The sequence below is a fragment of the Doryrhamphus excisus genome, chromosome 13, assembly GCF_030265055.1.
Source record: "Doryrhamphus excisus isolate RoL2022-K1 chromosome 13, RoL_Dexc_1.0, whole genome shotgun sequence".
Classification (NCBI taxonomy): Eukaryota; Metazoa; Chordata; class Actinopteri; order Syngnathiformes; family Syngnathidae; genus Doryrhamphus; species Doryrhamphus excisus.
The window spans coordinates 7,746,013-7,770,587 of record NC_080478.1 but is presented as its reverse complement, the minus strand read 5'-3'; the positions used below and the strand labels follow the sequence as shown (position 1 = coordinate 7,770,587).

General features: G+C 45.9%; 2 protein-coding genes across 8 annotated transcripts; both read left to right on the top strand.

The window, feature by feature from the left end:
• Window positions 1-4,476: 4,476 nt before the first annotated feature.
• On the top strand, window positions 4,477-8,873 carry spata7 (spermatogenesis associated 7). 3 transcript variants are annotated; one of them, XM_058091539.1, is made up of 12 exons: window positions 4,477-4,704; window positions 5,080-5,142; window positions 5,221-5,310; window positions 5,393-5,440; window positions 5,608-5,711; window positions 6,305-6,768; window positions 6,846-6,888; window positions 6,972-7,054; window positions 7,115-7,171; window positions 7,247-7,324; window positions 7,800-7,857; window positions 7,926-8,873. In XM_058091539.1, the coding sequence occupies exons 1-12, from the start codon at window positions 4,665-4,667 to the stop codon at window positions 8,403-8,405; spliced, it is 1,608 nt and encodes a 535-aa protein (XP_057947522.1). In that variant the 5' UTR covers window positions 4,477-4,664; the 3' UTR covers window positions 8,406-8,873. The 3 variants fall into 3 exon arrangements, with proteins under 3 accessions (XP_057947522.1, XP_057947524.1, XP_057947523.1); XM_058091541.1 differs by having other exon boundaries at window positions 7,907-8,007; XM_058091540.1 differs by lacking the exon at window positions 4,477-4,704 and having other exon boundaries at window positions 5,124-5,142; window positions 5,393-5,516.
• A 558-nt stretch (window positions 8,874-9,431) lies between these two features.
• ptpn21 (protein tyrosine phosphatase non-receptor type 21) lies at window positions 9,432-24,547 on the top strand. 5 transcript variants are annotated; one of them, XM_058091534.1, is made up of 20 exons: window positions 9,432-9,620; window positions 10,324-10,605; window positions 14,487-14,656; window positions 14,940-15,037; window positions 16,091-16,158; window positions 16,246-16,316; window positions 16,736-16,823; window positions 16,910-16,998; window positions 17,230-17,317; window positions 17,517-17,596; window positions 17,685-17,789; window positions 18,512-18,572; window positions 18,651-18,732; window positions 18,801-20,341; window positions 21,321-21,461; window positions 21,742-21,960; window positions 22,335-22,463; window positions 23,393-23,627; window positions 23,701-23,858; window positions 23,967-24,547. In XM_058091534.1, exons 2-20 carry the CDS (start codon window positions 10,426-10,428, stop codon window positions 24,093-24,095), a joined length of 3,732 nt encoding a protein of 1,243 aa, XP_057947517.1. In that variant the 5' UTR covers window positions 9,432-9,620; window positions 10,324-10,425; the 3' UTR covers window positions 24,096-24,547. The 5 variants fall into 5 exon arrangements, with proteins under 5 accessions (XP_057947517.1, XP_057947515.1, XP_057947520.1 ...); XM_058091532.1 differs by having other exon boundaries at window positions 9,432-9,630; XM_058091536.1 differs by having other exon boundaries at window positions 9,444-9,534.
• Window positions 24,548-24,575: the final 28 nt, after the last annotated feature.

Sequence of the window (24,575 nt, the reverse complement as noted above, 5' to 3'; positions counted from 1 at the left end):
CCAGCCTTAAAGCTCCAGCCTTAAAGGGCCAGCTTACAGGGCCAGCCTTAGAGGGCCATCCTTAAAGGGCCAGCTTTAAAGCTCCAGCCTTAAAGGGCCAGCCTTAGAGGGCAAGCTTTAAAGGGCCAGCCTTAGAGGGCCAGCCTTAGAGGGCCGGCCTTAAAGGGCCTGCCTTAATGGGCCAGCCTTAAAGGGCCAGCTTAAAGGGCCAGCCTTAGAGGGCCAGCCTTAGAGGGCCAGCCTTAAAGGGCCAGCCTTAAAGCTCCAGCCTTAAAGGGCCAGCTTAAAGGGCCAACCTTAGAGGACCAGCCTTAGAGGGCCAGCCTTCAAGGGCCATCCTTAAAGGGCCAGCCTTAAAGGGCCAGCTTAAAGGGCCAGCCTTAAAGGGCCATCCTTAAAGGGCCAGCCTTAAAGGGCCAGCTTAAAGGGCCAGCCTTAAAGGGCCAGCCTTAAAGCTCCAGCCTTAGAGGGCCAGCCTTAGAGGGCCAGCTTTAGAGGGACAGCCTTAGAGGGCCAGCCTTAAAGGGCCAGCCTTAGAGGGCCAGCCTTAGAGGGCCAGCCGTAAAGGGCCAGCTTAAAGGGCCAGCCTTAGAGGGCCAGCCTTAAAGGGCCATCCTTAAAGGGCCAGCCTTAAAGGGCCAGCTTAAAGGGCCAGCCTTAAAGGGCCAGCCTTAAAGCTCCAGCCTTAGAGGGCCAGCCTTAGAGGGCCAGCTTTAGAGGGACAGCCTTAGAGGGCCAGCCTTAAAGGGCCAGCCTTAGAGGGCCAGCCTTAGAGGGCCAGCTTAAAGGGCCAGCCTTAGAGGGCAAGCCTTAAAGGGCCAGCCTTAGAGAGCCAGCCTTAGAGAGCCAGCCTTAGAGGGCCAGCCTTAAAGGTCCTGCCTTAAAGGGCCAGCCTTAAAGGGCCAGCCTTAAAGGGCCAGCTTAAAGGGCCAGCCTTAGAGGGCCAGCCTTAGAGGGCCAGCCTCAAAGGGCCAGCCTTAAAGCTCCAGCCTTAAAGGGCCAGCTTAAAGGGCCAGCCTTAGAGGACCAGCCTTAGAGGGCCAGCCTTCAAGGGCCATCCTTAAAGGGCCAGCCTTAGAGGGCCAGCCTTAAAGGGCTAGCCTTAGAGGGCCAGCTTAAAGGGCCAGCCTTAAAGGGCCAGCCTTAAAGGGCCAGCCTTAGAGGGCCAGCTTAAAGGGCCAGCCTTAAAGGGCCAGCCTTAAAGGGCTAGCCTTAGAGGGCCAGCTTAAAGGGCCCGCCTTAGAGGGCCAGCCTTAGAGGGCCATCCTTAAAGCTCCAGCCTTAAAGGGCCAGCCTTCAAGTCCCATCCTTAAATGGCCAGCCTTAAAGGGCCAGCCTTAAAGGGCCAGCCTTAAAGGGCCAGCCTTAAAGCTCCAGCCTTAAAGGGCCAGCTTACAGGGCCAGCCTTAAAGGGCCAGCCTTAGAGGGTCAGTCTTCGAGGGCCAGCCTTAGAGGCCCAACCTGAGAGGGCCAGCCTTAAAGGGCCAGCCTTAGACGGCCAGCCTTAAAGGGCCAGCCTTAGAGGGCCAGCCTTAAAGGGCCAGCCTTAGAGGGCCAGCCTTAGAGGGCCAGCCTTAAAGGGCCAGCCTTAAAGGGCCATCTTTAAAGGGCCAGCCTTAAAGGGCCATCCTTAAAGCTCCAGCCTTAAAGGGCCAGCCTTAAAGGGCCATCCTTAAAGGGCCAGCCTTAAAGCTCCAGCCTTAAAGGGCCAGCTTACAGGGCCAGCCTTAGAGGGCCAGTCTTAGAGGGCCAGCCTTAAAGGGCCAGCTTTAAAGCTCCAGCCTTAAAGGGCCATCCTTAAAGGGCCAGCCTTAAAGCTCCAGCCTTAAAGGGCCAGCTTACAGGGCCAGCCTTAGAGGGCCATCCTTAAAGGGCCAGCTTTAAAGCTCCAGCCTTAAAGGGCCAGCCTTAGAGGGCAAGCTTTAAAGGGCCAGCCTTAGAGGGCCAGCCTTAGAGGGCCGGCCTTAAAGGGCCTGCCTTAATGGGCCAGCCTTAAAGGGCCAGCTTAAAGGGCCAGCCTTAGAGGGCCAGCCTTAGAGGGCCAGCCTTAAAGGGCCAGCCTTAAAGCTCCAGCCTTAAAGGGCCAGCTTAAAGGGCCAACCTTAGAGGACCAGCCTTAGAGGGCCAGCCTTCAAGGGCCATCCTTAAAGGGCCAGCCTTAAAGGGCCAGCTTAAAGGGCCAGCCTTAAAGGGCCATCCTTAAAGGGCCAGCCTTAAAGGGCCAGCTTAAAGGGCCAGCCTTAAAGGGCCAGCCTTAAAGCTCCAGCCTTAGAGGGCCAGCCTTAGAGGGCCAGCTTTAGAGGGACAGCCTTAGAGGGCCAGCCTTAAAGGGCCAGCCTTAGAGGGCCAGCCTTAGAGGGCCAGCCGTAAAGGGCCAGCTTAAAGGGCCAGCCTTAGAGGGCCAGCCTTAAAGGGCCATCCTTAAAGGGCCAGCCTTAAAGGGCCAGCTTAAAGGGCCAGCCTTAAAGGGCCAGCCTTAAAGCTCCAGCCTTAGAGGGCCAGCCTTAGAGGGCCAGCTTTAGAGGGACAGCCTTAGAGGGCCAGCCTTAAAGGGCCAGCCTTAGAGGGCCAGCCTTAGAGGGCCAGCCGTAAAGGGCCAGCTTAAAGGGCCAGCCTTAGAGGGCCAGCCTTAAAGGGCCAGCCTTAAAGGGCCAGCCTTAAAGGGCCAGCTTAAAGGGCCAGCCTTAGAGGACCAGCCTTAGAGGGCCAGCCTTAGAGGGCCAGCCTTAAAGGGACAGCCTTAAAGGGCCAGCTTAAAGGGCCAGCCTTAGAGGGCCAGCCTTAGAGGGCCAGCCTTAGAGGGCCAGCTTTAAAGCTCCAGCCTTAAAGGGCCAGCCTTAAAGGGCCAGCTTAAGTGGCCAGCCTTAGAGGGCCAGCCTTAGAGGGCCAGCCTTAAAGCTCCAGCCTTAGAGGGCCAGCCTTAAAGGGCCAGCCTTAAAGGGCCAGCCTTAAAGGGCCAGCCTTAAAGGGCCAGCTTAAAGGGCCAGCCTTAAAGGGCCAGCCTTAAAGGGCCAGCCTTAGAGGGCCAGCCTTAGAGGGCCAGCCTTAGAGGGCCATCCTTAAAGGGCCAGCGTTAAAGCTCCAGCCTTAAAGGGCCAGCTTAAAGGGCCAGCTTAAAGGGCCAGCCTTAGAGGACCAGCCTTAGAGGGCCAGCCTTCAAGGGCCAGCCTTCAAGGGCCAGCCTTAAAGGGCCAGCCTTAAAGCTCCAGCTTTAGAGGGCCAGCCTTAGAGGGCCAGCCTTAGAGGGCCAGCCTTAGAGGGCCAGCCTTAATGGGATAGCCTTAAAGGGCCAGCCTTAGAGGGCCAGCCTTAAAGGGCCAGCCTTAAAGGGTCAGCCTTAAAGGGCCAGCCTTAAAGGGCCAGCTTAAAGGGCGAGCCTTAGAGGGCCAGCCTTAGAGGGCCAGCCTTAAAGCTCCAGCCTTAAAGCTCCAGCCTTAAAGGGCCAGCTTAAAGGGCCAGCCTTAGAGGACCAGCCTTAGAGGGCCAGCCTTCAAGGGCCAGCCTTAAAGGGCCAGCCTTAGAGGGCGAGCCTTAGAAGGCCAGCCTTAGACGGCCAGCCTTAGAGGGCCAGCCTTAGAGGGCCAGCCTTAAAGGGCCAGCTTAAAGCTCCAGCCTTAGAGGGCCAGCCTTAAAGGGCCATCCTTAAAGCTCCAGCCTTAAAGGGCCAGCTTACAGGGCCAGCCTTAAAGGGCCAGCCTTAAAGGGCCAGCCTTAAAGGGCCAGCTTTAAAGGGCCAGCCTTAAAGGGCCAGCCTTAAAGCTCCAGCCTTAAAGGGCCAGCTTACAGGGCCAGCCTTAAAGGGCCAGCCTTAGAGGGCCAGCCTTAGAGGGCCAGCCTTAAAGGGCCATCCTTAAAGGGCCATCCTTAAAGGGCCAGCCTTAAAGGGCCATCCTTAAAGTGCAAGCCTTAAATGGCCAGTCTTAAAGGGCCTGCCTTAAAGGGCCATCTTTCTTTTTCTTGTATTATATTCTCTGCGTCTACCTTCAACACAGTAAATTTAATTAGATTAAAGTCTATGGTCAATTTGATTACTCGTCAATTATGAAAATGTAAATGTATAAATACATAAATAAATGTGTGTGTGTTCACACAAACATATAGTTTGTTGTTAATGCCACATTAGAGGTCAAAAGGTCTATTAGACACTACTATATACTGTAAACTGAATCCAGTTATAAGGCAGGTTTAGCATGTGCATTGTTGCTCTAAGCATTAAAGCGGAATAAGCATATTTCAATGCATCCAATCTTGAATGAAAGGTGTGCCTGCTCTGTTACATTTTAGCAATCATCTTATTTTATTTTTTAATCTGTGTGATTGGTACACAATCAGATGATCCTTGTATAACACGTCATCAGCACGTTAAAATAATTAACAGTGAATAAAAGCGAGAAATACAATTCTTGAAATTTCGTCATCTATGCAACACACTTGCATTTCCGGCTTTTCAGTTCATCTGCGCCTGCGCGACATGACGTCACCCACTCCTAGCAACCAGCATGGCGACGGGGAAGCTTTTCTTTGGTCCCCCAGCTGCTCTAAGGTCGCCACTATTCATCTGATTTCATCGAAGCACGTCGTTAAAATGTTAACAGTAAAACTCAACGAAGTTTGTTGGTGTATTGGGACTCCCTCGTCGCGGTTTGTGACTAATTCTGGACAAAATGGGATACGTTGAAAGTATTGGCATGGAGTCGAGAAGAAGTACGTAACGACGGTTAGCATAGCATTAGCTACTCGTCGCATATTACAAATTTAACATATCGGTTTAAGAAATGTTAATTCTAATAATTTACACATTTGTTAATGGTGCTTATCTACATAGTTTGTGTTGACTACAATAATTTCACTAAGGACACAGTAGCACACATTTGAAATGAAATACAATTTCTGCTAAGAGTATATGGACTGTTAATAGTTTACGTATGTGCCACATGAATATAATTTGTTTAACTAAAAGAAAATCTAAATACAGATACATATAAACCAGCTCAATACCTCAAAATGGCAAATTACGAGAAATGTGATTATTGGTGCCAATTGATATTTATACCAAATTAATATATATTGTCATTTTAGGGAGTGTGTTATCTGGCCCTGGCTCCAGCCTTGATATTAGAGGACAAACCTTGAAAAGTAGCCGTAAGTATTCATATTACCCAGTATGCGCACAACAAAACATGTTTGTATTCCACTTTTGAGATTCCTTGCTTTTTTTAGCGTTTTGTCCTTGCACCTCTAACAAAGGGGACCAATCTCTAATTAAAGCGCACATGATGTCTCACTACAAAAGGATTTATTCAGCGAAAGGTAAGCCAATTGTAATTCAGGGAAATATTAATGGCACAAGGTGCTAACATATTATTCATGTTTTCCCCCTCCCCTCTCTCAGCTGTCATTGACACCACAGCACCCAAAAGCCTTACACTTAATGTGAAGTGTAAGTAACACCTCTCGCCGGTGATGATGCTAGTTTGTGGCATTGTTTTTGTTCAGTAGAACAACCATCCTAGCATGTAAGAGTATTGAATAAAATGTACATACATGCTGTTTGAGAACCTGCTTCCGGAGGAAACGTTCCATGAAACTGTTCCATGCCGTCAACAGATAATGACCGGATGAGGCAGGAGCGATTGAAGAAAGGGGGTCGTCCCCAGTCAGCACAGTCGCTCTTACACATAAACAGTAGAGCATCGTGCTCCTCGGCCCAGGTAAGAACTCACTAGCGGCGAAGTCTCGTTCCTGTAAAATGAGAAGAAACTGTTGAAAATTGCAACTTGAATATGCACTGGTATGAACTAGCTGTGCCGTACGGTGGACAAGGAGTTAGCATGTTGGCCACACAGTTTCACACTGCCTGTAAAGATAGGCTTTTACTATGTTGTACTTTTGTACAAACACCACGGACTCAGAATGGCGGATGTGGAAGTTGACCCGGCAGATTCACACCCTCTGAAATATTATCAGAGGCAGGACAGTGCCTGTGTGTGTAAGGTAATGCCAGCATAGGGGTGTGGTGTTTCATACCAAACATTCACTTCTCCCACCACAGTCGCTGAAAGCAGTTGTTGCTGCCCTACCAGATAACCTTTCCACATGTTTTAACTATCAGCAGCTTGCTGTGTAAAATCACACAGTTATTCCACTTATGCTAGGTTCTGTGTGAAAAGCTAAAGCAGGTTATTGGCTTCTGTTATGGCTGTTTCGTGGGACCGCTACTATACAACAAAGTAATTTCAATACATCAGTGTGTCATGCCTTACACTAGTAGGCATGCTCAGTATGCATCCATTTGTCTTTTCAGAGCCGCTGTTCTGTGCAATCTGAAGGCCGTCCCTACCTCTGCTCTAGAAGCTCCATGGTCTCTAGCCCCAGGTTTAGCCACTCCTTTTACCCCAAGGATCTCCCCTCTCCACCATTCAAAGCCGCCTCTCAGAACCTACCCTGCCGTCCCTATTCCGCTACCGAACTCAAGCACAGGAGCCAAGAGCTGAATACACACCGGCACCCATCGGCGTTTTCCCTGTACACCTCTGGGAATCACAGCTTCTTTAAGTCATTCCAGGATCCTGCAAAGAAGACGTACAGTGGAGACTTGCTCCAGAAACATTCACAGCGCTTCACCCAAGACAAACCCTTCACACCTAAGACACTGAAGTCGGAAAGGGGATCATATCTGTCCAATTACCGATACTACAGGGCTCCGCGCAGTAATGTGGCGCCAACTCAGGAGTCCGACGACTCGACGAGACTGAAGCATCATAACCAGTACTTACACAAATTGATCATCTGGAAAAACTGGTGGTTTTGTGAATTTAAATAATTTTGTGTTTTTCTTTTCATAGCACAAAAACCGGGGGGCACACACAGGAGTGTGAGCCACATCAGGTAATATTCCACTCACTAAGACTCACTAACACATTTCCTACTCTTACGTGTATTCATAATCCTGAACTTGAACTTTATTATAGGGCAAAGAGCACCAGTGGTCTGAAGACGAGTACAATGGCACATATTCAATAGCATCAAGGCAACAAGCAAACAAGAACCGAGAGTATGAGTCCTTTGACTGTTCCCCCATTTTTTTTTAAATAATGACATTGCTTTCTATCAGGGTCCCGCTAGAGGGTGAAAGGAAAGGATCACCAGTTATGAAGAATATAAGTGCAGAGTAGGTTGAAAGTGAAGCTCAAATAAATGATGTCCAAGTTTGTGCTGATGAAGTAACTCTTCTGTTGTTCTTCAGGGATGAAGAATTAATGTACCTCGAGTTTATTTCCGATGTGACAGAAGACATCCTGTCCAGAGGCTTCATCTCCAACAGGTTGGGCTCCCTTTTTCTCTCCCTCTCTGCTTTGTGTTCCAGTAGAGGTCATCGTCTTTCTCATCTTTTCCGTCACTGCTCCACTTCTATAGCGACAGCAAAAAAAATAAAAAAGGAAAACATATTTGCCATTTGGCATGGAAAAGAGTAGGACAAATGCTTTTTCAGGCTTACTGTTCTGTATAAACAGGAGTGGCATGGAATAGTGGAAGACAATTTCAAGGGTTCTGAGACTGCAACAGAGGCAGGACGCCACCTGTATGAAAGGAAACAGTGGAAATCTGAGATCAAGAGCTGTGCATTTTAATTTCTGATTGTAGGATGCCATGTTTTGTTTTTGTTTGCCCAATCTCAGTATGAAAGTGTCTGTAGTACATTTTCTGTTATTGGGGATAACCGATTTAGGATAAGCGTGGCCTTAGTTACGTTCTGCAAAAACACTGCAGGGTATTACATCTCTTATGTCTCCTCCAAGGGTTCTTGATCGCGTGATTCAGCGGCACATTGATATGAATCTGCATCGTCTCGACGAAGTGAGTATATACTGTATGTTAGATCTGCTAATAAACTTCAAGGGTTCAGCCTCCTGTCCTGTTTGCAGGCTAAAATGCGCCACCTTTTGGACATCCTGCGCAACAACCTCGACGAGCCCTCTACCCTGTCCTCCTACAGTGAAGAGCTTGGGAGAAAAGACGCATCTTCCCTACTCGATTCCCTGCTGGCGTCTGATCAGACGAAAACCGAAGACAACCACTTTTCTTGTGAGTTGCCAAGAAAATACAGCGACTGTCCAGAATGTCCCGAGCCCATCCTCAGCTCCACACCACAGTGGTCTCCAAAAATAAGCTCTCCATTTGCAAGTGAGGGGGATGAGAACTCCAGCGGGGACGTTTCCAATAATGCAGACAGGAAGGACGATGAGGACCAGCACAAAGAAAAAACTGACGGTAGCAGTGAACCAGATGTTGAAGGACAATTTGAAGATCTTGAAGACCTGGGAAGGCAATTCTCAGAGTCTCTGCAAGTCAATGAAAACAATATGGATATTAATGCTATGGCTTCGGTCAACGATGACTTCTGAATTTGATGTATTATTCAGACATTGTGTTCTTTTGTTACCAACAGTTTGTAGCTTAAGGGAGAAACACGGTTACCTTGTTGAAAATGTATAGTTTTGTTAATGTAATGCGTTGTAGACTGGCTGTTTTTATCTTCCTAGTGTTTTGTAAATAGGTGTGAATGCGAGTGTGCTTGAAGTCAGATGAGATAGGTTCCAGTTTACCTTGACCTGAATTCAGACAGAAAAAAGGGATGGTCTTATAATATATTATCATATTCTTGTTGCTGTGTTTTGTCTTTAAAGTGTTTTGTTTTGACATACACTACTGTACTACGAAACAATTTGGGATGTTTGGTTTTCAGGTGAAAATTCAGCATTTTTGCTTTTCAGCTCCTTGTTAAGAAAACAGCAAGATGTGCAAAAAGTACTGAAACATTGTACAGTTGGATGTGTGTATTAAAACTTTTTCAGAAGTTTGAATTCAGCTCACGTGTAAAGTTATAGTACATTTTGGGTTCATCCTGCTATTTCGCAACAAAGCCGAGTATGCCTAACTTTTTGTGAGTGGTGTATGTACAGTATATAATAGCTACTATGAGTTGGCAATCAGACAGTATTTCCCAGTTTGCAATAAAACATTTTGTACTCTCTTGCATTTGTACAACTTATCGTTACCATTTTCTAAGAATGTGTTTGGGAAGCCAAATATGCATCCTTGCACAATGTGAGATAGGTGGAAGGTAAAGAGACAGGTCAGCGTCCAGCCGGTCCAGGCAGCTGTCCCATTTGGGGAATTCTCACCACTCGGCATTCCAGCTGTCTGAGCTCATGGCTCCCCCTAAAACCCTAGTGTATCCCTCCGCCACGCTGCTACTAATATACATTTTAACAGCGTATTTAAAGGTGTAAATCAACTAGTATACATGTGTTGTTTAAACACGCTGAAAGCATATTGGAATGTTTTGGCATTTATTTAGTTTAGAAAACGCAAACACAAAAGAGCTAGATCCGCGGATGGAGACACTTGTTGCGCATGCAATCCCAGGAAGCAAAACACGCTTGGAAGCCAAGTGAACAGTACAGCAGGCATGGAGTGGCACTTTCGTCCTGACCCAGGATCCACATCAACGCTACAAATACTACTTTTAATGTAGTTATTTACTTTACGTTTTTTTTTATCAAGTGGAATTTATTGGAACTCTGACCTTGACAGCTCTCATCTGGCGGCTCACACCGGTAACGTCAGGTGGCCAAAATATTTACCGGCGACGTCAGCTCGTACTCACGGGTGTCGTCTATTTGCTGGGGATGTGTGTTAGCATGATATGCTAAAAGCTTATGGTTGTACACATAGATGGACATATTGTTTACTCTACTGAGTAAGGTAGGTTTATTTGAGGTTTAAATTGATGTTTTAAAGCAAAAGTCTACATTTAGCAAAGTTGTAGCGGAGTTAGGTGATAGTTCATTCGGACTCTGGTGGAACAGAGGGGGGCAGGGATTTCTACTGGCTCAGACTAATCACTTGACAGGGTATCACCGACTTTAATCAACAAACATTTCAGTCCTTTAATATGATTTCAATGAAGAAATCGCAATATTACACTTATCGTGCATACCTGGTACGTTTACATTTTGGACAATTGTTTAATTACGTTGTTTGGCATTATTGTTGTGGTTTGCAGCCTCAAACCACATACAAACCACGTTATTATCGTTATTTTTGACAATGTGCACACAAACAGCAATAGTAACTTGGTAAAACAGTATTTGTGTTGGATCTTTGAAGGGTGTTTTTTTTTGGTTATAGCTAATTACTTATCCCTAATTATTAATAAAGAAATTTTATTTTTAGACTATACTGTGCTGGTTAAATAAATAAATGCTTATAGACCTTGCTTGTATGCTGATGGGCATTACCTGTGTCGCCTTTTTACAGGTCTGCCTGGACGATGATCCCCATGACATTGAACAACCATAAGGACATAGAAGGGGCAGCGAGCAGAGTAATTTGCCAAGACTAGAAGAAGCGAGCGGAACCATGCCCCTGCCCTTCGGCTTGAAACTCAAACGTACGAGAAGGTACACGGTTTCCAGCAAGAGCTGCCTGGTCACTCGTATCCAGCAGCTCAATGGAGAGTTTGTGGAGTTCACGCTGTCAGTGGAGAGCACAGGCCAGGAATGTTTGGAGGCGGTTGCCCAGAGGCTGGAGTTAAGAGAGGTATGTTTGCACTAGAGAGGTGGGATTGTTCTTTCCTGTATTGCACTTTCAGCAAGAAGCTGACAAAAACGGTAACCACTTTTGTCATTACTAATATGCATTGACAATATTGCATGACTGAATGCAGAATTTAAACGCTAGATTTGGAAACCGACCACAAATTTTCTGGAGATATACGCTTCGGTCGAACTGTCATGCCAGACGTCAAGCATATCATGCAACAAATCTGTAAAGACCGAAGCGTGTGCCTGTGATCACATGGGTTCTGTCTGGCCACTGCTGGATAGATGTAGCTCAGGCTTCCTTTAGCACCAACCTGCAGCTGTTTTTCTGCTAAACTTGTTTTCCACCATATAGACTACGGGTGCCCTCAGATCGGCCTGCAGCTCCGTTTTTGCCTTCTGCATATTGTAAAAAATAAAATTGATTCATTATTAATTAAGTATTGCAGAAGTTTTCTATATCACCTATAACACAAAGCTACAATGTGGATGTTTTGTTCAGATAATTCAGCATAAGTGATAAGTGAATCACCACAAAGTAGGATTTCTTATGTATAAATGAAATGTTTTCCTACTTATGCCATATAAAACCTGTTTACAATCTTCAAAATATGTTAAACATTTAATTGCTAGATATGAAATAATGTAAAATAATAAATATTACCCAATATAGTAGTTATAATCTCACCTTGCAATTACTGCCACCTAGTGACAATGTAGAATCCTACATTCTCAAGTCAGACAAAAAACGATAGTACGAAAACCAAAGCTACAATCATTACATGAACAGCTCTGTTGCATCAAGCAAGCCACTAGGAGAAGACTTTTGGGCCGAGTCTTCACAAATGCCTTTTTAAATGTCATTTTCAATGGGCAAAGGCGTTTTTCCCAGCAAGGAATTCCATTGCATCAAGGAAATCCATGTGGGGATATATATTTGGACTGGATGTTAAGAAATTAATTCTACCTTTCAGTTTTAATGGGCTTATAAGGTGTTAAAGGGGACCTATTATGCTTCAAAAAAGACTAGATCTGGCAAGAAGGAGCAACATGAACAGGAGAGAAGAAGCCGTCATAACAAGAATGACAGCAGAACATTGTTGGCTTAACAGTACACTTAAAATTATAGGTAAGCATGAAATAGGACTGTGTAACGATTGCAATGTATTTGAAAGTATCAGTCATGTCTTAATAGATTGCAGTCAATACCAACAGGAGAGAAGTGCATTTGAGAATAGATCAAGTTCAATCTCGCTAATATTTTGCAATTAAACTCGGGACATGTGTTATATAGACATATTTTCCTTTTTAAGAAAAACTGACTTATAGGTTATAGAAGAGTTAGATTCTGTTCCATTCTCCTGTTCAGAAGGTGGCGGTAATGCACACCAGAAGCTATTTGCCAACCGCCAAATAAACAAAAGAAGAAGAAAACGAGCATTCAGAGCCATCCCAAACTTCTTTCAGGGTTCACAGAAAACGGCATAATTAATCAGTTTAAAGAATATGCACGTTAACACCAAAATGGCCATCACCTGGTATTTTAATCTAGTTACGAATTTAGTTTGCATTCATATAATTATGCCTCACAAACCATGGTTCCATAAGACAATTAACCTGTAGTTATGCACAGTATGTTACCGTAACAAATTAGGCTGGGATTTCTGCAGTCATTTGAATTAAGTCGCACGTAGGATGCAACATCTAGTGGTTGCGCTGTTTTTGGAAACAATTTTATGTATTATTTCAACAATGATTTGGAGTGCAATATGAAAAACACGTTGTGATAAAAGCTAGGTTCGCCTATAAACGTGATACGATAATAAATAGGCATTTCGACATTGAATTCGAGTTAAGTTGGCGAAGGTGGCTGTTCAATAAAACTTACAAGCTAGCTACTGAGCATTATCAAACGGCCAAAGATGTCGCCGTGGCGTAAATGTCCGAGTTTGGGCTTCACCATCGAACCATTGTGTTCTGGGAGACAGTGTTGCCATACTCGAATTAATCTGTTCAGTCATTCCGACATTAAGGCCCCGGAGCAACAGAGACGAACTCTTCGCGGCAGCCATGCTGACCACGGCTCACATTCGATGTGCTTCCTCCGGGGAACTGAACACTGCGGAGTCGATGATCTCGGACTTTTTTGGTGGACCGTAGTCTCGGCGGGAACCTGGTAACCATCCCGTGGTTTGCTGAAAGCCCGAGAAAGAAAACAGCACCTATGTACGGGTGGTTGCTGCCATTTAGGGTTAGATGATTCACTCCGGTAAAAAATATGGCGTTCGGGGGCGTTTATATAGTAGGGTATGGCGTCATACCCATTCACTCATTGGCTGCTTTGAATTTGGGGCGGTCTGTATCCTAAAAGGGCGCATTTTTATGCTGCACGACGCTATCATGCTACGCCAAGTCTGTTCGAATTAGAAAGTCCACAAATTCCCCTCCAAATGCGTCCGACAAATGTAGTGGCTAGCTGGTTTATATTTTGGTCTCTCAGCGAGTCACTGCTGTTTAGTTGTGCTTTGTTTTGTCCGTGTGTTTTTTTTCTGTGCCCCATTGTGCTCGTCGCACCATGCGGTCAATGCGCACATTGCCACTTTCTTTAGCGGACTTCCTTGTGTTTGTTCGTCTTAGTTTGGAGCAGTTGATGCCGCTCTGAGTTTGTGCTCTGTCTCAACGGGCTTAGTGACTTCTGTAAGGGTATGCACTTTAGTGGAGGACCAGTTTTACAGTTTTACATCACACCTATGCACTTTTGCTTGGTCTAATTGGGAGGTTAGTGTTTGATTGAAAGTTTATTTTGTGTTGTGGGGTTTGCTTTTTTTGGTCTTGGTTTGCTGTGTTTTCTTTCTTTGTTTTTTTATTTCTGATCCCCACTAAATTAGAGCCAAGTTGTGTTTACTGTTTAAATGGTGTCTAGTTTTTTTATGAGAATCCCTTGTTAAATAAAAATAATGTTCTGTATTTGTCAACAATTCCCCCTGGTCTTTTGTATTCATGTGTTACTTTGCTTACTTTTACTATTATGTTGTTGTAAGACTTGCAGACCACTGGGCCTCACGCCCCGCCCTCGCTGGCCATCCAGTTACATATACGTATATAACATTCTTTTTGCACTTCCACTCAGCCCTTAAAAAAAGTCAGCATTACGGTGCAAAGCTCACCGAATCAAGCATAAGTATTAATTATTCATTTGTTTGTAAATCGTAAGTATTATTTGTGTAAGCAGAGATTGATGTGTGCAGCATTTGAATGTAATGCCATTCTTCAAAGTTTTTACAACATGGAGAGATTTGACTTTTGATATTACTACCGTCATGTAAATGCCCAACACATTCCATTTATGAACATAAATGGAACAAGATAGTCATCTTGAACGTACCCAACAAGGAAATGTGAGGAAGGCTAGACCGTCTGAATTCACCAGGCTGATTCCCGTCTGGAGAAGGAGCCTCGGAACGTCTGGCCTTCGTACTGGCCTGTAGGATGCAGACCCCGAATTCAAACACAGCGTTTTCGCGCTGTGCCTCCCATCTTAACTCAGAACCTGCACGCTGTCACCCTCCATTGTGAAACGCCCCTTACATTAATCACACTAGCATGCGAAACAAAGCTAATCACGCTAGCTGCCATTCACGCTCTGAGGTGCCGCCGAGCAAATACTTCCCAGCATTTCCTTCAACTTATGTATCAAAGACTGCCGCGGCGCGCAACTCTCCTTGTGTAGGTTTATCATTTAAACCAATATAAGTATTTTTTTTATAATTGGAAGACTCTATACCAGTATATAAAAATATTGTTATAGTATAACAATTCCTGTTTTGCTGCTGTCCCTGATATGACATGTGGTGTGCTTTCTCCGCTGTGTGCTGGTAGATAACATACTTCAGTCTGTGGTACTTCAACAAGCAGAACCAGCAGAGATGGATCGACCCGGACAAGCCGCTAAAGAAACAGCTGGACAAGTACGGTGTAGAGCCGACTGTTTACTTTGGGGTCGTGTTCTACATCCCCAGTGTGGTGCAACTGCAGCAGGAGATTACAAGGTAACACGGTTCTTCAGTCCAAAAAGTATCTTTAGCCGAGATGTCTTTATCTCTCAAAAAGGTCAGCCTGTTTTGGGTCGTTGGTACAAGACAACAGAGGTACATTAACTGATAACAAGAGACAATGTGACTCTCAATCAGGCTGACATTGGAAGTCGCCTCCAGTGCTGTAGCCAGTGCTACACCTTCACTATGCTGGTGGAATCTTGGCTTTTCCGGCCATAATCTTTAGTCACATTGTGTTATTTGACTGACTTCAAGTCCACTGTGTTGTTCTGCACAGGTATCAGTATTACCTCCAGCTGAAGAAGGATGTTCTGGAAGGCCGAATCTCATGCACGTTAGACCAGGCCATCCGCTTGGCGAGCCTCGCCGTGCAAGGTAAACATGAATTGTTTCTCACGATTCTGCTTCGAGACGACCATGCTGTCTCAGCTGTCAGTCATCATTGGCATGACAAATAGTCATGTCTGTAAGACACAATGCCAACAGCGTCTACTCTAGACTGACATAATTACCACATTTCCTCAAACAGTGGCTACTTATTTACTCAATTGCAGAGTGTACTTAACGACTCTTATAGGTAAGGTGAGTTTGCCCACCTGGTGATTATTTGAGGCACGGCAACTGTTTGAGATGAGGCCACAATTTGAAGAAATATTGTATTGTGTCTCTTCTGGCTGCTTGCTCAAAAATAAATATAAGTTGTTTGTTATATTGACGGCGGCACGGTGGTCTAGGGGTTAGCGCGTAGACCTCACAGCTAGGAGACCAGGGTTCAATCCCACCCTCGGGCATCTCTGTGTGGAGTTTGCATGTTCTCCCCGTGCATGCGTGGGTTTTCTCCGGGTACTCCGGTTTCCTCCCACATTCCAAAAACATGCTAGGTTAATTGGTGACTCCAAATTGTCCATAGGTATGAATGTGAGTGTGAATGGTTGTTTGTCTATATGTGCCCTGTGATTGGCTGGCGACCAGTCCAGGGTGTACCCCGCCTTACGCCCGAAGACAGCTGGGATAGGCTCCAGCACCCCCGCAACCCTCGTGAGGAAAAGCGGTAGAAAATGAATGAATGAATGTTATATTGACACATCATTGGCTTGTGACTGTGTGTGTGTTCCACCACCACAATTCCCAAAGTGCCGCAAAGTTGTATATTATTTTGCCAAAGCCTCCAAGATCACGGCACTTGTAGCATGTTCTATTTGTAAGCTTTTCCTTTAAAAATCACAAAACTGTGCATAAATCTAATGGTGTCCCTGGCAGAGACACTGGAGTGAAGGGCAGGCATTGCTTTACAACATTGCTGATGCCGAGGATTGTGAACATAGCAGAGATTTGCCAACAGGCAGGCTGGAGCTTCAACAGTTGCTCTACACCTAAGCAATTCCAAATTGCGGTCAAATTTATAATAGTCTTTTCCTCTATCCACAGCTGACTTTGGTGACTTGGATAGCTACGATTCCCAGGAGTTCCTTCAGAAGTTGGTGCTGTTCCCTATTGTAGGCCTTTTTTTCTCTTTGTCTGCAATTAACTAATGCGGTTCTCGAATGTAGTCGCGTTGCATCAGTGGGGTCTTGTTCTTTCAGGATTGGATCCAGGAAGAACGAGTGCCAGAGGAGGCTACTCAGAAGGTGGCCCTTCTCTATCAGTCCTACAGGTGAGCTTTAGCATACTTACATTTCAGCCACCATTTTATGACAGGATATGTTCTGTAGCAAGAATTTAGGCTATAGTTATGGGACCAAATTACTCCACATGATGAAAACACTAGTTATGTACTTACATGTAAAAAAAAAAATGTGGTGTCCAATCATTATCACTGTTATTGCTGACATAAGTGGAATTTGCCACTCTTTTTATGGCATTGCATTGTCTTATGTCTTATGACATGTATCTTTATACATATAACTGTGATTGAACACTGCAAAATATAATCAAGCTGTGAATGCACTTTAACTTTAAATTTGGATTCCTTTGTTAGGTTTATAAAGTCAACAGGTTTGGAGAATGTGTCATATACTCCAGAATCTCAGATACTTGTCTTAATGCTTGTTCTTCGATGACTTTCATTCTCAGGGGTTTGCCAGCCCCGGAAGCTGAAATGCTCTACATGCAAGAGGTGGAGAAAATGGAGGGCTATGGTCAGGAGAGCTACCAAGCCAAGGTCGGTTGTAGTGAAGAAGCTGGCGTAATGGCTGGCTACCGTACAGCCAGTGTGTCTAATGAGTCAAATAAAATGTCTTATTACAGGACCACACTGGCGCTGACGTGACGCTGGGATCTTGCCTTGACGGGATCTTTGTCAAGCACAAAAATGGCAGGCCTCTTAATTTATTTAGGTAATCTAAATTAACTATTACTATTAGAGATAGTTGCCTGTTACGTTCACTCATGCTGTTACATACAAAAAAAAAACGGCTAATAAATATTGCATCACTGTAGTGCATACGTGTATGAATACTAGAACTCCCTCCTGTCATTTAGCTGTAACTGCAATGACATCATGTGTTTTCTTCTCTCCCCCCGCCTTGCTATTTCCTTTTTTGACTGTGCTTTAATTGGCCATATAGGTGGAATGAAATTAACAACATGAGTCACAACAGGTCTTTCTTTGCCCTGGAACTGCTCAACAGAGAGGAGAGTGTTCAGTTCCAGACCGTAAGTCTCTTTCCTCTGGTGTCACACCTTCTCAACATTGCACTCTTATTGGATCGTCTAGTCAGCACAACAATGTGCCTGTGTATGTGCCGTTATTTGGGTGTGGGCCATTAAAGTCACATAACATCAGCGGAATGTCAGAGGGCGATGATGCATTATCAACCACAATCCTCACTCACTCACACTGTTCTCTCTGCAGGAAGACATGGAAACGTCCAAATACGTGTGTCGCATGTGTCTGGCCAGACTCAAGTTTTATAAGATCAACAAAAGTAGCCTGTAAGTTTCACACGTCTAAGCCAGTTCCTGCCTGGCAATCGCCGGTCCTGACTCCTGTCCTCCTCCCCCCCTGCTTCCCCCTCCTCAGGGAGGAGTATGACTCCCGGCATTCTGGCTGCCAGAAGTCTCTTCTCACTCTATCCTTTCCTCGTTTTCCAATGCTCTCTCGCACCTCTCCGCCTTCCAATAAGGGGTGAGCAGTAGAAAGTAAAAAATTCTATGCATTCACTGACCAGGATATTGGGTACACCAATACAAGAGCTTTGTATTTATTTACCAACATGTTTACCAATGTAGCCAAATACTGAGCGCTGCCTAACAATTTTATCATGTTCTTGCCATGAAGACAAACATAATACATAATACAACACTGTTGGTGTATACCTGTGACTTTGAGTAGGAAGACAACAAACCACACCCCTAAAACACCCCCCAAAAATAAACAGCTCTCTGTGTCATGCAATGCAGTTGTACACCACTGCAAAATGCAAACACAATAATAAACATGTTGAACTAATACATCCTCTTAACCGCGTGAGTCAAATCTGCATTATATATGCATAACATATTGGAAGTATTGTTAATGTGACATGAGGAGATTAATAAATCAGCTTCAACTTCCGTATGTGTACATTTTGATTAAATAAACACATACACATCTCTAAAAGCCTGTTAATAGTCCCATATTTTATTAGGTGTCTGCTTGTTATCTTTATTACAAAATGTAACGCTGCCCAAAGAAATTACACAGTGTTGTCTTTAAAACCGTAATAAAAGCAAGATGACAAGAACTGCACAAAGTTGTGTGGTGCCTTTCATTCAAAGGCAAATTAGGCCTTCTAGTAAAACATGTTCACACACGTCATGTAAGTGCTGTTATTGGACTGTAGACTTATTTGTGTTTTTCCCCACCAGACCAACGGAGCCCACAGGAGTCAACCTAGTCAGACGAAGATCATCAACAAGACTGTCTCTGGTAAGTTCTATGCAGACTCTTACATTACACATAAACATCACAGAAAGTAAGTCAAATATCTTTCTTGTTGAACTACAGCCAAAGCCTCAGGGCTACATGATGCCCCCATCACAAATGCACTACAACGGCCATTTTACAGAGCCCTACAGCTCGTCCCAAGGTAATGCCTTTCAACACAAATGTTTACCATTTGGCCTTGGTCATTCGAGTCTCGTTTCTCAATCATAGATAACCTGTACATGAACAGTCAGAATGGATTTTACTACCACTCCCAAACCAGCCTGGACTGCCCGCCGATGGAGTATGGCAGCGGGGGGCGCTTACGCAACGGCAGTGTGTACAGTGCACACAGCACCAGCTCTCTGACCAACCCGCAGCACTATCTTCAGCCATCACCCATGTCCTCCAACCCCTCAATCACAAGCGACATCACCAGGCCAGACTACATCCCTTCACATCGCCACAGTGCACTCATCCCACCTTCCTACCGCGCCACTCCTGATTACGAGACAGTGATGCGGCAGAAGAATCGAGGTGGTGGGGGGATGCTTTTGTCCCAGGAACACCGGCAGAGCCACTCCATGAGGAACCTCAACATCGGGAACTCATATGCCTACAGCAGGCCCGACCCTCTCGTTTACAGTCAGCCAGAGATCAGAGGGGAGCATGGCGGCACTGCCCAGCACCACCAACACCATCACCACTATCCTTTCCACATGGGCTCCAGCTTTCACGGCCCGTCGCCATATCACCCGTACCCCACTGAGAGGAGACCCGTGGTGGGGGCGGTTAGTGTCCCAGAGCTCACCAACGTCCAGCTGCAGCAAGCCCAAGAGTATCCAGCCCCCAACATCATGAGGACACAGGTGTACAGACCACCTCCGCCATACCCGTATGCGCATCCTCGGCCCGCTAACAGCACGCCAGACTTGTCACGTCACCTCTACGTCAGTAGCAGCAACCCAGACCTCATCATCACGCGCCGTGTGCACCACTCTGTCCAGACGTTCCAAGAGGACAGCCTGCCTGTGGCTCACTCCTTGCAGGAGGTATCAGAGCCTCTTCTGAGTGGACCTCTGCACAGACCTCCTTACCACGCACAGAAGCGCAATTCCATCGAGATTGCTGGGCTGGCACAGAGCCTGGAGGGAATGAGGCTCAAAGAGCGGCAAATGTCTTCGTCAGCGGCCGAAACTGCCACGCCTCCTTCGATCCCACGTGGCGGTCACTCACAGGGTTCCCAACTCAATGTTTATTTGGAGCGCACAAAGACGACAGAAAAGGCTGACAGCAAGGAGGATGTGTTGTACGGACATAAGAAATCTCTCTCAGATGCCACCATGCTGGTGCACAGCAGTGGTGATGAGGAGGAATTTGAGGAAGACACAGGCCGCCACACGCCACTCTCTCATGGCACCATAGGCACCATCATTCCCGAAGAGCCGCCTCCACCACCGCAGCAGCAGCAGCAGCAGCTCCATGCCGTTCACACGCCATCTGCGCAACAACAGACTCCCCTTGAGCCCCCTCCGGCATATCCGATCGGCTCGTCACTGGACCCCTCGCTAGCTGCTGCCCTCACTTACAAGGTTCATACACTGATCCAAGAGAAGGAGCCTCTGTATCTGCTGCAACCCAGAATCATGCCCTCTGTGTCGGAGGGAGACCTGAGTGGCGAGGTCAAGCACAAGTCGAAGAAAGAATTCAAGAGGAGGCCGGTGTCTGACGTACCTCAGGCAAAGAAGACCATTGAAGGTTTACCTCCTCCGGTGAGTTGTCAGCATTCATTCATTTTCAGCCACTTACCCATTTTAGGGTTATACAGTAAACCTCGGATATATCGGATTCAATTGTTCCCACTGGTTTTGTCCCATATAAGCGAAATCCGTTATATGCGTATACCGGAAAATGTCCGTTTTACGCATATATCGGATTTATATCCGGTATATGCGTAAATCGGATTTTATCCGTTATAAAAAGGCACTTCCTTGACTATGTTTCCAATGTACCTGGACGCGCAAGCAACGCTGCAAACGCTGCAAATGACGTCGTATAGCGGCCTGTCACGATTCGGTGAATCGGAGCGCCACGATGCGGCCATCCGATATATGCGAGGGAAATTTAATGGAAATGCATTGGAACGGGACTGGAGATTTTGTCCGAAATAGGCGAAATCCGTTATAAAAAATCCGATATATGCAATGAATTTTTATTGGAAATGCATTACAGAAAATTGGTTCTTTTTTATCTGTCCGTTGTGAGCGAATTTCCGATATATCCGAGTCCGATATATCCGAGTTTTACTGTACTTAAGCTTGGATCTTGGTTGTCAGTCAATCACAAGGCACTAAGAGACAACTCACATTTCCATCATGCTGCCTGCCAACGTTTTTACGCCATAAAGCAGCTAAAAACAAGTATGAGTGACTTTTGTTTTTGTGCCATCCAAATATTTGTCATTCTCCCTGAGCAAATAAAATCCGGTCTTAGTTGGCCTTCAGTTTCCTATCACTGTGACATCAGCTTGCTTACCTAACCGCCATGCAATGATGCACTCAAGTTGTCCAACACACTGGAAGAATGCTGCCTGGACCGTGTCGGCAAACCGGGCGGGTGACATTTCACTGCAGAACGTCCAAGTAGGATGCCATTAGCCCCGCCCCCCCCTTTTGCGCGACTGGCTGTAAGAAACAACGCTAGACAGTCGACCGTACCTGTCTTCACCTGCTTGTACTCCTCCCACACCAGGGCATGAAGAAGAGCGTACGGTCGGACATGAGGAAGATGGGCCCTCTGAAGGTCGCCCATTTCAATGGCCTGTCTGTGTCCAGGCACCCGGCACAGAGTGAGGTCAAGGACGAGCCCGAACAAGCCTCCAATGATGAGCGGGTAGGGACAGCCGAACCAAAACAAACCAATCAACATGTGTTTCTATGAATGATGTTACGGGCTTTCTGATGCCAGCTGAACAGGTTAGCCCCGTTCACCTATACGTGTGTCACACTGTTAACAGTGAAGTGAATTCCAGTGCATTTCAAAATGGCAGCAGGCAAGATAGCTTAACTTCAGACTAAATAGTAATATTAGTAAAAGTCAAGTGAAACACGTGTTATTCTAAGTACATGGGGGCATGTATTGACTAAACAACGTCCATTACCCTGTCCTCCAGTGTAAAGTCCTGGAGCGTCATATGGAGATGGGCGAGCTGCTGAAGGAGTACGAGAGCGTCCCCAGGTCTCGCCCGTCTGGGGAGTGCACCATTGCCCAAATGGCAGAAAGCGCCGACAAGAACCGCTTCCAGGATGTGCTGCCATACGACGACACCCGCGTGGAGCTGGTTCCCACCAAAGAGAACAACACAGGCTACATCAACGCATCGCACGTCAGAGTAAGTGATAACCCACCGGCCACATCATTAGGTACACCTATACTGTTTACTTGGCTCCAATAGCGTAATTAAAGGGCTGAACAGTTATTGTTTATAGAACTGCACAGCATCATAATGATAGCTGTTTCTAATATTTTGCTTACCTTACTTAGAGGGGCACAATTTGACATTATTCCGTGACTTGTACCTAATCAAGTATGCAGTGAGCATTACCAGTCACAACAAATGGCACAAGTGTCCAGAAAACAATGCACGACATGCCGCGACTCCCACGCGGTGTCTGGAGGTTTGCTGCAGGACAGGTTTTGCTGACGCTACAGTCAGTAGTGTTGTTTGTCTTTTAAGTTTGTCTTCTAAGTCTTTGTTCTACACAGATAAACGTGGCTGGACATGAGTGGAACTACATCGCCACCCAGGGGCCCCTTTCCAACACATGCCAAGACTTTTGGCAGATGGTGTGGGAGCAGGGCGTTGCCATCATTGCCATGGTTACGGCCGAAGAGGTGAGATAACATTTTTAAAAGCTGGTTTTGTACTGCCGTTTTCCTCCCACAGGGTTTGGGTAAAAATGGCACTAACATTGGACTTTTGATACTTTTGATATTATCCTCTAATACAAAGACATCAATTCAGTAACAGCACAGATCTTACATACTTTTCTTGCTCAATAAACACGCTTAAACTCGACACTACTCACCTTGGGCGGGGGCCGTCCCATAGGATGTTTCAGGAGGCCACGGTTGTTGTGAAAATCCTGCTTCAAATGCGTGACGATGTTGATCGTATTAAACTTCCCCAGTTCTGTGCCACCACAGGAAAAATGCGCACAAGTTTTGAACTCGGCTGCAGGGTCTTTTTCGGACTTCAGTAAAAAGTACTATTACGAAACACGCTAGCACATGCTGTTTTTGTGATCACGTGTGGGCTGCACGATGAAAAGAAGTGCAGACAGATATTATTTCATAATTCAATCGGGGGAGTGGGAATGTGGGCTTATATTCGACCGACACCTCCATCAACTCAGGACACCTCTCTTTTACACAGAAATGCAAGTGTGACATTTAATCAAATAATTGTAACATACAGAACCCAGCCAATACGGAATATTGACTACAACTGCATGTGGAAGCACATCAGCATGCTGACATGTGACATAAAATACTTAAAAATAAAATACAGCATCCTGCTGGTACTACCTCCACTATACAAAACGACGACGAGGGGAAAAAAAGGGAAGATGCCAGCTCTATGGGCAGCATGAAGGGACTTATTTCACCTGTGTCTCACCTGTGTGAAAGTGAACACTGGGCTCTGTGGAAAAGGCACAGGCAAATAAATGTTGACGTACTGTTGAGGTTATTCTGTGGCATAGCTGTGTAAAAGAGGCTCATGCAATTGAATAAAATTAAATTCGGTGAAATTTCGGTGACAGGAGAGCGGAAGAGAAAAGAGCTTCCGCTACTGGCCACGGCTCGGCTCACGACACAACACGGTGACCTACGGCCGCTTCAAGATCACCACGCGCTTCCGCACAGAGTCAGGCTGCTACGCCACGACGGGCCTGAAGATCAAACACCTGATGTCAGGCCAGGAGAGAACCGTGTGGCACCTGCAGTACACGGATTGGCCCGACCATGGCTGTCCTGAGGATTTGAAAGGCTTCCTCAGTGAGTTGGACACATTTGGGATCCCCCTCCCCCTCATCTCTTGATTGCTAATGTTCTGTTTTGATCTCGACAGCGTACCTGGAGGAGATTCAGTCTGTGAGGAGACACACTAACAGCATCAGCAACACAAACGCCAACCTGCCCGTGCTGGTGCACTGCAGCGCCGGAGTTGGCCGCAGCGGCGTGGTCATCCTGTCCGAGATCATGATCGCCTGTCTGGAGCACAACAAGGTAACCAGATAGCACATTGTAAGAAATCCATCGCCCCTTCCCGGGTCTGGTTTCAATCCACTTCTCATGTGAACTCATTAAATCAAGCCGGAGTGTGTTTGGTTTCAGATGCTGGACGTCAAGAGCGTCTTGCTGAAGCTGCGCGGCCAGAGGATGATGATGGTCCAGACCTTGTCCCAGTACAATTTCATCTACAAGGTTCTCATCCAATACCTCCGCAATTCCCGCCTCATCTGAGACCGCCCCGATAACCGGGAGGAGGTTTGTTGCCAAAAAAATCAGCTCAAATGTGCTATTGGCTGGGCAGAGTGAAGGACCTCCACTTTGAAACAGTATTAGTTTTTACATTCATTATTGCCTAATAAAGCACTTTTGCTGTACAGTACATGATGACCCAACGTCAGGCTGCATCAATACAATCTTATGGACAACTCATTTGACCAAGATTGTTATTGTTATTAACCTTACTGATGACAACTGTATGAAGTAACACAAGGTGGCAATTGAAGGCTTTGATGTGTGTGTGTGTGTGTGTGTGTGTAAATGCAATGATTGGATTGTTGTGTGAAAAAGCACTGCCAGAAAGTCAGTGGTTAAATGAAGTCAAAAATGATGTGAAATTATCATTTTATATGCTATTTTTTTAAACTTAAAAGGTCTTTTATTAAAAATCTTCAAGTGCCAGCAAACTGTATGGTTTTTTTTTTGCAGTGACAG

Excerpts from the sequence above, each read along its gene's own strand:
- spata7 (XM_058091539.1), top strand. The coding sequence starts at position 4,665 with ATGGGATACGTTGAAAGTATTGGCATGGAGTCGAGAAGAA. Across the intron at positions 6,769-6,845 it reads AGACTGAAGCATCATAACCA|CACAAAAACCGGGGGGCACA; the intron begins GTACTTACACAA and ends TTCTTTTCATAG. Across the intron at positions 6,889-6,971 it reads AGGAGTGTGAGCCACATCAG|GGCAAAGAGCACCAGTGGTC; the intron begins GTAATATTCCAC and ends ACTTTATTATAG.
- ptpn21 (XM_058091534.1), top strand. The coding sequence starts at position 10,426 with ATGCCCCTGCCCTTCGGCTTGAAACTCAAACGTACGAGAAGGTACACG. Across the intron at positions 16,159-16,245 it reads AGTTGGTGCTGTTCCCTATT|GATTGGATCCAGGAAGAACG; the intron begins GTAGGCCTTTTT and ends TTGTTCTTTCAG. Across the intron at positions 20,342-21,320 it reads TTGAAGGTTTACCTCCTCCG|GGCATGAAGAAGAGCGTACG; the intron begins GTGAGTTGTCAG and ends CTCCCACACCAG.